At 38.1% G+C, this 12669-nt stretch overlaps 1 protein-coding gene across 1 annotated transcript; it reads right to left on the bottom strand.

Annotated features, from left to right (window-relative positions):
- Window positions 1-1257: 1257 nt before the first annotated feature.
- On the bottom strand, window positions 1258-11480 carry shha (sonic hedgehog signaling molecule a). The gene is made up of 3 exons (XM_088918706.1): window positions 10802-11480; window positions 5789-6050; window positions 1258-2958 (listed from the first exon to the last, which is right to left on the bottom strand). The coding sequence occupies exons 1-3, from the start codon at window positions 11108-11110 to the stop codon at window positions 2264-2266; spliced, it is 1266 nt and encodes a 421-aa protein (XP_088774832.1). The 5' UTR covers window positions 11111-11480; the 3' UTR covers window positions 1258-2263.
- Window positions 11481-12669: the final 1189 nt, after the last annotated feature.

Below are 12669 nucleotides of genomic sequence, written 5' to 3'. Positions count from 1 at the left end.
AATTCCGTTGGTGAGGTTTTCTCACCTACAGTATTTTGATTTCACGTGGATTGCTGTATAAAAGCTGTCCAATTTCTTCCAGGCTTGTTCTGCACTTCAGTGGTGAAAGATGTCCTTTCCTATGTGTGTAAAGCGTTTTGAGATCAACGAAAACCGCTGTACAAATTCAATTAATTATAAGTAGATGCACCGATGGATAAACAGTATAATCGTAAATGAAATGAAAGATCAATGGTAATAATAGGTTATATGTCTTTGATTGTGGTGGGTGATACAACTGTCTTGATTATGGTAAAGGGATAGGCTGCGTAGTACAATTCGTTTCTTTCTCCCCATAGACTGATGGTACATTCTCACTCATCATCATCATTTCAGTTTAATAGTAAAATGCTTTCCTCATAGTTTCTATAGTTTGCCGGTTTCATTGTTCACAGTTTAGACTTTCATTATATTGAAATACTATTGTTGGAGATTAAGCTTTAACAATAAAAATAAACAGAAATGTAAAAAACATTGATGCCAGACAGTAGCGCACATGGCTTTTCTAATGTTTAAACTAATTTCTCATCATGCCTTTAATGGTTTATATAATGCTCTTATGAGAAAAGCGCACGTTTGTTTAACCCGTCTGCGTTTTTGGAAAAAGAATTTGCTAGGAGGCCGTGAACCTTCATTTTAACACGAAGTCTTGACTTTTCGCAGGGGAGCATCAGAGAGTTCAAAGTCTAATGGAATCCCGTAACTTTACGAGTGTTAATAGAATTTCAAGTAGCTTCCTCCGTGAAACTGAGTTTTCACACGACCAGAAAATACAAATAGTTATAAAAGATACTAATGAGTCACATTTACAGTAGTTTAGGATGACAAAATATAATCCATTGGTTTTACTGGATGAGAATGAAAAATGTAAGACTCGACCTTCAACTCTCTTTAGAAGGATAATCAAACTTAAGGCACTCGAATGTAATGCATCCTCTTACGATCAATTTGTATAAATATAAAGACTGATAATCTTACCAAGATGTCGTTAACCTCTAATATGTAAAGCACCCACAATTCCCAATTAATTTCAATGTGTTGTTAATAGTAACCGAGGTTCTATCACCAATAGAAATTATTTAAACCCAATTTTTGTGGAAACGAAAACTCAGGATACAAGAAATTTGGGAAGAAAACTCATATGGACCAGGAAAAGACTGACTTTCCTACTTAAGCGAGTGCGTTGCTTAGAAAACAAAAACATGTAACAGTTGTAAGTTTGAATATTTTCTTTATCTCATTTTGTAATAAACATATAAATAATAATCTCTAAACATTTCTTTAGACATATTGCCCTGTTATGAAAGTTAGATGGCACGAACACCTTATGTTTTATATACTATTCAAACTGTGCATCTGGCGCATTTTATTTCTATAAAACTATTTAACTATTACAAAATATGCAAAAAATACATTTTAGTAAATTTACAGCAGTTATTTTTAATTTATTAAAAGAAACATCTTGGTTTTGTACTACTACTTTATCATATAATGAAGTCGTCATGTTGTGCACTTGTAAGTCTTTTCTGAAACAAATCGTAAAAAAAGAAAGAAAATGTACCGTGTATCCTGTAAGAGACAGCTCGTGGCGGCTGTCTGCTTTACAGTAACGTGGCCAGTTTACAAAATAGAAATAATAATTAAAAAAACACAATCTTAATAAACACAAAACAGTACAAGATTGCCAAGACTTTATATTTCTGCAACTATTTAAATTAAAATAATATATTCTCATATCTTACACTATTTCAAATAACGAAATGTGATTCAGTAAGTAACGATCTGTCAAAAATCTAATTTACAATTCTGCGTATAAAAATATAATTTATGGACCCCAAGAAGTATGTTCAACCCCCAAAATATGATAACAGTCAGTTGCACATATGCACAGAACATTACAAACTGTCTAGAAGGTTTCATTTTTTTTTTCCTTTTTCCAGTTTTCTTTGCTGTTGGCTTGTGATATACAAAAATAGATTCTGCACGTTTGGCTGGTCACACAGTATGAGAATCCGTTCAAGTGGTACCAGCTAGAGTTCTCATGAGAATAAATTATTCAAAGAAAAGTTTTAAGGCTCTTGAAGGTCCATTTATTCTTTGAAAAAGAAAGCATAAATGTTCAATGCAATAAATATCCCAAAACTCCTCCGGGGTCTTTGTCTCTTTATTTCTACTATCGTTTATTATCCTACATTAGTCCTATTTTGCTTTGCTGTTAGTTGTTTCAACTGGAGTTTATTGGCATCCCCATTGGATGAATGGAGTTACTGTCCAAGACCCACGTTCCTATTTGATATAGCACATTTGAGTACCAATGAACACCTTCCTCTTGAAAGGTGCCGTTCGACAGTAAATAATCTTTGCGGAACAGCAGCGATGACAGACCATAAACGAGCCTCACCGGCGCAAAGGCCAGGTGTGCCCATTTGTGGTCTTCTATAACTGCGTAACATGAAGCCAACACTTGGTCAACTACAATGGTTCCCTGGGCAGTTACGGGAGCGAAGGAGCTTTCGTATTCTTCAATATAAATCCTTTCCACGGTCACGGACTTCAGCTGCTGACGTACGTCGTCGACGACGAACACCTTTTGTCCGGGTCTGACGTGGCTCGCAAAGGTCGCTTTCAGGGGGTGCGGGTTATCCGTCGTGTTGTCGGACACGAAGAGGAGGTGCGCAGGCGTCAGTTTGATCTGCCTTCGGGGCTCTTTGGTTTCTATCACGTAGAACTCTCTCCTGTTTTCCGTGTCTCTGTCCATGAACATAATGAAGTCGCTGTAGACGAGGTTACCCTCCTCGTCCGCGGCCAGGACCTTGTCTCCTGGTCTGAGATCCCTGATCAGTTTTCTTCTGTCTCCCTCGAGAATCACCGAAGCTGAGCCGGGAAAGCATCCTCCTGATTTAGCAGCAACCGAATTTTCTGTGAAAAAGGAAATATAAAAAATGAAAAGAAAACCAAACACACCTGAACCACTTTAGCAAGTAAGGGATGATGATATTTGAACTCCCTTTCCAAATCATCCCTTTTTATTTTTCTGTGAGAAGTACTTAATAATCATTTTAGGTACCCAACAGATTTCCGCCGGTGGCCAGTTTTGCAAACACTGCATTATTGCACCATCCACCGGGAAATTGCTTTCTAATTGTATATCCAATGAAGTACTGGCTGATTAATTTACTAGTCCCTTTCTCTTCTGAAGCAAAACTGATTTTAATTCTTTTGTTTTTTTCTACTACAAAATGTCAAACAGTGTGCACGTTACACCCGATTTCTGGGAGAAATTGAGGCGGGGACACCAACGGCACAGTTCTAAAGTTTAAAAATAGCAGGTTTAAACAGCTTTTGCAGTTGCCGTTCTCGTATAATAAAATGATTGGTTAAGGAACTTTACAAATAGATTACTGAAAAGTGCGAATAGTAAAAAAAAACCACACTGTCCCGAGAAGTGCCAGCTTGGGCCCTCTAATTAAAAACCAATAAAGAGCGGACATTGTCATTCTAATTCAGATTGTAGATGGACTCACTCTTGGAAAAGGACACTTACGCCTTTCCCAGCTTCTTTCCCGTATTTGCTCAGGTGCAGAAACCTATGTGCCAATTCACACACATACTCTCCAAACCCAAGGCACTGCAAACAGTATTTGCACAGCGCAGCCACTTTTCCAAGGCACTCAAGATGTGTATTTGAATTTTAAATGAAGGCAGAGACTCTAAATGCTCCCAACATCCCCTCATCAATGTCCCCTTTACCACCGCTGCCTCTCTGTTGTCTATCCTGATGACAATAATTCAAGCCTTGGGAGATCTCTTCTTTACATTCCAATCTCCAGGAATATACTTTCAGCAAACAGAGATCGAGAGAATGGATTCTTCCTGCTTGGAATTTTAGTATTTAATCTTCTCATAAGATTCTCTGGCATGAAACTAGGCGGTGACAACAGAAAACCAGCTTTAGTTGACCGGATTCAGCATTGCGCTGTCCAAATCCATTCGGTACAGTCACACGACCCTGCATGACATGGACTAAATATGACCTAAAAAGCCCAATATGTGTTTTGAATTTTAAATAGCAGATTTGCCACTTAAAACTAAATACAATACGCGTGGGGTGGGATTAAAACATTCATCTGGTGCTAACACAGTTGACCAAAAATCAAACAATGAGGTAATTTACAAAAAAAAAAGGCAAATGAGATTCTGAAACCGAAACGTACACCTTTACAATTATCCTTTTGTGTAGTGGTTTAAACCGTGGTTTTGTATTCTCGCAAAAGCCCACAGAATATTTCATTTTAAGAATGCCGTGATAAGGAAAAGCTTCGTGCACTTTTCAAGGTTTATTGATAATTCACAAAGCTAAGTCTGCGTTAAATGTGTTGGTTTCTTCTAAAACATCGTAATTATTAATACTCGTCGAATGCTATAACATTGTGGCAAGGGAAAACAATTCAATAAGTGAAGATAATTTATACAGTCCTGACTTTTATATCAGAATTGACTTTGTATTATCAAGAAACGTCTGGTCTGATTAAAACCAACTAAAACCTCAAAGGTCAATCACAAACATTTTGCCAAATAATATTTTTTTTATTCATGATTTAAGTGTTTGTAAAATTTGCGTACTCTACTTCAAATCCATACCCATTCCACTATCTACTAGCCTATTACCGAGAACATCGCAAAGATTTCTGAAATATTAAACTGGCCACAGCTCACTTTTATAACCCAGTATGCCATAAATATTTAAAAAGTGACGTTAAAGCCTTCCCTGTTTAAATACGGAATGACAGGCTGAGTGATTTCATTATGAAAACAGTATGGGGCGATGTAAGATCGCGGATAATTTTGTGCAGATTTCAACAACTTAATCGTGGGCTCTAACACGATTCCTCTGTAACTTGTTGGTGACTAAGAAGGGGCAAGTTAACTAGAGATTGTGTTTCCCTCAACACATAACATTATGAAATCAAAATATCGACCACTGAAGCGAGATTCGAACATTAAGTTTACTTTTCTTGAAACCTGATAAAATATCAATAGCAATAGCGTTAATTAAAAGAGTTTGTTGCGAAATATGCCTCCCACACAATTATATAAGTATTAATCTAATTCTATTTGAATGGAACCTATTTATAGTCCTTCAGCCTAGTTGTATTTTCATTAATCTACATTTCATTTTGATTTAACATAGCTGGATAAGAATATATATTCACTTTAAAGTTTACACCAATCCTGGTTTTATGTGAATTCCATAAATTTAATGCCATTAAAGATGACTCAAGAAGGTCTGAACCATGTTGGTATTAGCCTTTTATGAGGACTGACCAGATTCAAATGGTTACAGGCTTTTCATAGGGGATAACATAGTCCAACATATCGCATCAGTAACAACAATAAGAACCACAGAGCTTTTTCCTTGCATTGGATGGACAGCAGTATTCATTACAGAGTCACACTGTATTCTGCAAAGCAGTTTTTAATACTGAGTATAACTTATGTCCTCAGAATACATTATATTTGTAGAATCAACTCTCTCTCCTTTGACATATGACAAAAAGAGGAGTATAAAGAATCAGAATAATCAAGACTTGGAGAAAACTAAGGGCAGCTTCATCCCTTCTATCTGGCCATAGTTTGTATTGTGTTGGTGGCATACAACTAATGGGATTCGATTTGAGAGCTGTCAGTAGGAACCACAAGTTTATTCCATCCATGTATGTTTTTAAAGAGCTTGTATAAGTGTTCTCACCTGCTTTGACGGAGCAGTGGATGTGGGCTTTAGACTCATAATACACCCAATCAAATCCTGCCTCCACAGCTAGCCTGGACAGAGTACCATATTTGCTTTTGTCCCGGTCAGACGTTGTGATGTCCACTGCCCTTCCCTCATAGTGTAACGATTCTTCAAAATGGTGTCCATCTTCATCCCAGCCTTCTGTCACACGCAGTTTAACTCCTGGCCACTGGTTCATCACTGAAATAGCCAGGGAATTCAGCTTGTCCTTACATCTCTGATAAGAAAAAGAGAGAGATGTACTCAGTGGCATCAATTAATAAAAAAACAATGAGTTCGTGACTTTTTAAAACCGTTTTGCCGCAAAATAGAGTATTGTGTTTGGACACATGTGCAATTATTCTTCAAGAGTCTCATTTTAATGTGGCAGACATAATGAGCAATCACTTTATTCCAGATATAGATTAGTATTGCCTATTTGAATGTGATTCAATGCTTAATGAGCTGTATTTCTTGATTCCAGTAATAGTGTTATCTTGAGAAATAAAAACATCACCAACACCTAGTTTCAGGAAATTGCGGAAAGTGTCCATTTTGTAGAAGTCACAAATAGGCCAACTAAGCTTTGGAAGAAAGACGAATTTTGGAGCAACCAAACTGAACGAAAATCACTTTTCAGGCAAAAGTTGTCAAATGGCGTATAGCTTTTAGCGAATTGTCTTGAGAAATCAAAGTTCTCAAGGAAAACAAGGGGACAGTAATGCATCAAAAGGCAACAAAGGCATCTGTCAAGCTTCGAGTTTGAAAGCAACACTTTTAACTCTGGGGATTTAAAGTACGTCACGTGGAGGGGAGACTTTTGTTTTTTTTCTTCTTTCCCCTCACAAATGGATTTATTAGCTCTTAGAAGCTTTAGTTTTACAAATCACTCAGTAAAGTGCTTAACTTTGCAGATATTTGCAATGAACCTGCTGAGGCCCCAAAGATTCTTCTTGGCATTAGCTATAGATAAAAAAAAGGAAAATTGTGTGTCCTTTTCTGAACAGTCCATCTTCCAGGACATGTCCATAGACCTTATTTTGCTTTACAGTCCTGTTTTGTGATGCGCAGTTTATGGTGCAAGTCCCTCATCATCGCATTCATTAGAATTGGACAGAATAGAGACTAGTAAAAGAGACAGGAGAGGGTGCTGTCTGAAACATTTGATTTTCAAAAATGAATACTGGGATAAGGAAGAGGGCAATTAATACTTTATAATTTTTCATCTGCTTCACTTGCTTGAAACAAATAGATCCATCATTTTGAATGAACACTGTTCTCTGGATCTGTCTGGCTGTCTAGACAAGAACTGATGTTGAATGAATGCACTGAAAGAAGAAGCAGTCCTATGATTTAGAAGACTATGCAGTTACCAGATGCGATCGTTTAATTACGATCGTTTTACGGACTTTTTTCACATTCATTCATTTTTTATGCTTGAGTATCACTGACGGCGTTTAAGAATAACTATACACACGAAATAGTTGGCCAATAATTAGGATACTGCGCTTACTAATCTTTCCCGAGACCCAGAACAGAGATGCTTGGCCTTCTCCAGGACAACTCTTCCCAACACTTTACCAATATGTCAAGTAAAACATCACAAAGACTCTTTTCACAGCCCCCGGAGGGAGAAAGACACTTCCATTACTCTTGCAGTACTACTTTTTAGAGACGTGACGAGATTGCTTAACAAGACATCAATGTCTGGAAATCATAAACAACTATTCTCACAATATGTCAATTAATAAAACCAATAATTTACCTTATCAGAACGCCTCAAGTGCTTTAATACAAAATCATATTTATTGCGATATTGAAGAGGAATACAAGCTGTTCAAACAGAAAACTAAATGTTTCAGTTAACACGCTAAATTAAGTTGCGTCGCAGGTCGATCTTCATAAAATGCACAACATATGTTTCGTTTTTGACAAGCCAAAAATAACCAAGCGAAACAGAGCTTTTAATCTTTTATACTGTATGAGCATTTAAGTGTTTTCCACACACCTTCTACACCAGACAGTATTTCTGTGAAGACTAGAAACAACGCAGAAGTCCTATTGATCACAGAACCTCAAGCGTCAGTACTTATCTAAAATCAACCTGCTGCAGAGATTATGAAACATTAAGATCAAATAAATGCATATAGAGATCATCGGAAGCACTTGTAGCACTCAGAAGGGGTAAAAAGGGCCATGCCAAAAGCTCTCCCTTCCTATTCTGAGCAGGATTGTCAGAGTCAAAAGCCGTGAAGCCCAAACTATTTATTAATTCATTGGGTCGTGTGGCGCAAATCAAGCCAAATTCTGTTCAGTCACCGTGAAACCCAGCAGGACTCGCCGTACTCACGCTTTGTGCTTAGACAAAGTTGTTCAACAAGCCCTCGCTGCCAGTCCCTAATCTCTTCACAAATGAATTGCTTAAAGGAAACACTTATCAGGTACCTGTCAGTGTAAACAACCCGATGGACTCTTTAAATTCAAACACGATTTTAATATGCTCATCAGTTATGTTAGTCTAGATTCAGTTTAGCGCTATTTGTTTTTTTTTTAAATCCACACATCTGGGTTACACAAGAAGTTTTTTTTTCTTCTTTGAGGTGATCTCGCTAGTTTCACAGAAGCTTACGAGATGTGTCTTTGTAGTTGAAAGGTTGCCTGATTAACACGAAGCTCATCCAAATTGTTATGTGCACGCCCTCGAGCTACTTCGCGTTTATTGCCATAATAACTTTAACTGGTATATGATTTACATTTTAGGAAACCACACCAGAACTAAGCTTCATCTTCTTTAAAAGGTCCCGCGGGGTACCCGTTTATACAAAAATATATCTTATCCTTTTTTTCCCCTTTACGAAAAAGGTAGCTTTTGATCCCTTAATTATTTAAACATGCACCTGTGTGTCCAGACTCTAACATTGGAGCACTCACTGGACGCGCTCGTAACTACGCCAACTTAATTTGGCTAACCTAATTAAAGATAGTCTGCAATTCCTCAGAAAGGTCTTTCCTGGTGCATTTCAAAAATAAATTATTTAGAATCCCCTCAAACCCTTTGCATATATACATCAGTTCACGAAGTAACCTTGCGGTCTTTAAAGAGCTATACTGTACTGGAGGTCGACGTGACGGCATTTGAAGATGTAGTCTGTTCAGCTACAGTGGTACTGATGTCAGTGGTTTAAGAAACAAAGCATCCTGAATTCCTTTAAACTGTTCTTAAAAACTGTTATCTTACAACATATAGAACTAATACGAATTTGTTTTTGTGACATACAATTGAAAGAAATTGACAGAAGGTCATAAGTTCAAATGCTCCCAGCGAATGCAGCCGGAGCGACAAGCCGAGAAGAAAAGACAGCCTTATTCCCAAGGAAGTGCTTGTCTTGTACAGTAGCGTTTCTTAAAAGCAGGGCAATTGAAATGTGTCTTCGTGCTAAAATAAAGGGAACGCGGATGCCCGGCCTTTCGCAAAATAGCATTACCAAAAAAAAAAAAACAAAACAAAACAACATACTGTACATTTTCTGCTCCTGTCTTTATTTTTGCGACCGACTCTAAAGGCTAGATTATAGACAGATTATAAAACGGAGGCACCGGGGAGCTGGCGCTTTCGGGTTGCCATTGGTTATATAAAAATACAAACTGAAATCCTAGCCGCTCCGATCGATAAAAGAGGAGTAAGTGGAGCTGAAAATGCAAGATGTGTCTGACTTGGTGCAGATCACTGCCTTACAGCTTCCAGTCTCAATGACCGAGGGCTATGTGGGACTGAGCCGACTCCTTTAACGATAGAATGGAAGGTTATGTCTCTAGCAAGACGGTATTTTGAATTACAATGTTACGAAGATGTAGAATGAAGGAGGTGCGTAGTAGAAACGTATTCCTTCCTGACTGCACGCACTCCTACAGTACAGGGTGAATATTTAATTGGGGCTCGTGCTTCTACGGTTCAGTAAAGCAGGCGCGCGCCTCATCACTCCACTCCGGCTCCTGCGATATTTAAGGAGGCTGGACTCGAATAAATTCCCTGAGCATCTCTTTTTAAAAATATAATAGCCATAGTCCGAGGAAGCATGTAAAAATAACTGGGTCTTATTAATAGCAAGGGTTTCACCCAAGGAGTCTTTAAACTCCAATAATGCATGCGAAACACAGTATCTGCAATGATCATTTCTGACCCATATTTAATCTGAACTCAGCTATGCAAGCAGGTCATGCAGATGAAGTCTATTCAAAAGCAGAGATCACAGATTTGTTTCCCAAACAGCAAATAAAAGACACCGTAGCCGAGGTTCAAAACGGATGCTTATTATGCAGCTCCCCCCTTTATCGTCTTGCAAAAGCCGGTCACAAAGATAATAATTTAACGAAGTCTTGAGTTCTATGCTTGTAGCGCGACTAATTGACAAAGTCCCGCCCAGCTATGAAGTAGTAATGGTGTACAGAACATGCTTAAAGAAATGTCAATATTTTCATGCCCCAATGAGCAACACTGCGAATTGTTATATTTTAATGCGTGCAGCTGGCTACTGTATTCTCGAGACTTCTGCAAGGGGCTGGAAGATTAATTTCTTCTTATTTTAAAATGTATTCCGACTAACACATTGTGTGATTAAGTACAGGATGTCCTCTAAAAACGGGTGAATTGACACACAATAAAATGGAGCATGAACTTAGATCGATAGCACAAGTAAACTGCAGTTCATAGTAACGTCTGACTGTCCCGGCTGTCTGCATTCACTTGGGTGTCCCTTTCCTTACAGTATCCACTTTAATTGATCTGACTGGAGCCTTGGGGACTTCAGCAAACAAAATTCACACAACCAGGACTCATAAAACAACACCCCAGGCAAAGCAAATTGAAAATTAAACAGCACGGAGACTTTAAACTTTATCAGCTTGTTGCTCAAAATATGTTGTCATAATACTGATCTCTAATGTACTGATAATTGATCATGCATAGGAGTAAAAAGATGTTCACTCTACCTGTGTCATAAGCCTGTCAGCGCCAGTGTTTTCTTCATCCTTAAAGATAATGTCAGGATTGTAATTGGGAGTCAGCTCCTTAAATCTCTCAGAGTTCCTTGTGATCTTCCCTTCATATCTGCCACTGGCCCCCAGGGTCTTCTCTGCAACATTGGGAATAAACTGCTTATAAGCTAAAGGTGTCAATTTCTTCGGGTGTCTTCTTCTTCCATAGCCCCTGCCTGGTCCACAAGCCAACCCAGAGGATACGAAAGCAAGGCAGGTCAAGCCCACCAGCACGATTCTTGTCAACAGCAGCATTTCGTCCATCGATTCTAATTACTTGAAGCTTCTGTGTATCTATCTCTGGTCGTGTCCAGATCAACCTCTATGTCTCTCTCCCCTCTCGCTGTCTTTCGTTCACTGTGTTCCTATGCCCTTGTTTCTTTTTCTCGTTGTTATACTATCCACCGATCCCTACTGAGGCAGGTGCGGAAATGTCAGCCTTCTGCTCGTTGATAACGGAATACATCGGAGTTGGGCCGTTGCAGGAAAAAAAAAGAGACTAAAACAGGGTTTGAATTTAATGGTAGGCAGGCTACAGACGCTTGTGAGAAGAGTCTGCCTTTAGTGCTATGTATTATAGCATGCGATAGCATGCGGGAAGAAGCTGATTGGCTCAAGCAGACGAACCCTTTCTGATGTTATCCCACAAAAGACAAAAAATCTTTAAAGATTTTTTTTTTCACCTGAAGGGTGGGTTTGAGGGGAGGGGTTGGCGTCTAAGGGAAAACATCAATTACAAGTTTTTTTTTCTTTCTCAAAGCTTGCTTTAGCGTAAATATACATTTGTCAGTCAGAGAAATAATAAGATTATCTTCACTGATATGTAAAAACCGATAACCAAGCATGGCACATTTCGTTATCCGGATTGCTCATGTGCTCTAAAGTACATGTACAATACAAATACGTAGCTATTAAGAACAAGAAGAGGGTGGGAAAGTGGAAATATTTTACATATAAAATGGGTATTGTGAGTAAAAGTATGCATATAAAGTTTAATTAATTTTTGACAGTTGACAGTGCACTGACTAGCTAATCATCCCGACTTTGTGTCAGGGATTGTACGATGTTCTCTATTGATCTGAATTACACCTAAGAATTAGTACCACGAGGCAGTATCACTCCACTTTATTGTTATCTAATCTGATAAGGAGCTCTAATATAATAATAATCATCGGAGACCATCTAACGGACGGAGATAAAAGCTTTAAACGGAACATTTACATGGAATCGTGAGAGAAGCCAGTTATTAACTTGACATAGAAGTTAAGAAGTAGTATTTTGACTTTTTAGGAGAGTGGAATGCACACCGTTATGGATTTGAATTGTAAGACTGTGTGAAGGAGGGAGCAAAAACTAATTAATTAAAAAAAATACTATTGTACTGTTTAGCCAAACGCTTACAGACTATGGAAGGCAACAGAACGCAAGGCTAATGGTTTTAAGGTGTTTCATAGCCAGTAATCATTTCATTTGCTTATTGCTACAGTGGTCAGGGTATAAAGGCAATGAAGCAATTAAATTTGTAGGACTCCTAAAAAATCGTGTAAAACTTTAAGACTTGCTAGATGACAGAAAACAAGACAGCCATAAACGATTTCTAACAAAATGACATCGCTACTGAACAGGATACAGCAGCTGTTTAGCTAATGAGGAGTAATGCTCTTCATTTTTCAACTTTTCTTTGTACTTTAAATCACCAACTATCCCAAGATAACCCATTTTAACACGTTTTCGGTAATGGTTAAAATGGGACCCGTTAACTCCTTAAACTGCGAAACAAACTTTTTTAGTGTAAGGAAAAATATTCTGTTTACAGGGAGTTT

Source organism: Atractosteus spatula, chromosome 6, assembly GCF_055471065.1.
Source record: "Atractosteus spatula isolate fAtrSpa1 chromosome 6, fAtrSpa1.hap1, whole genome shotgun sequence".
In the NCBI taxonomy this organism is placed as follows: domain Eukaryota; kingdom Metazoa; phylum Chordata; class Actinopteri; order Semionotiformes; family Lepisosteidae; genus Atractosteus; species Atractosteus spatula.
The sequence above is the reverse complement of the archived record's forward strand: the minus strand, read 5'-3'. Positions and strand labels throughout refer to the sequence as shown.

Bases quoted from the DNA above. Each gene is read 5' to 3' on its own strand.
- shha (XM_088918706.1), bottom strand. From the start codon at position 11,110: ATGGACGAAATGCTGCTGTTGACAAGAATCGTGCTGGTGGGCTTGACC. The intron at 6,051-10,801 runs GTAGAGTGAACA...TTTTCTTATCAG, and splicing joins CTGACAGGCTTATGACACAG to AGATGTAAGGACAAGCTGAA. The intron at 2,959-5,788 runs GTGAGAACACTT...CCTTTTTCACAG, and splicing joins CCACTGCTCCGTCAAAGCAG to AAAATTCGGTTGCTGCTAAA.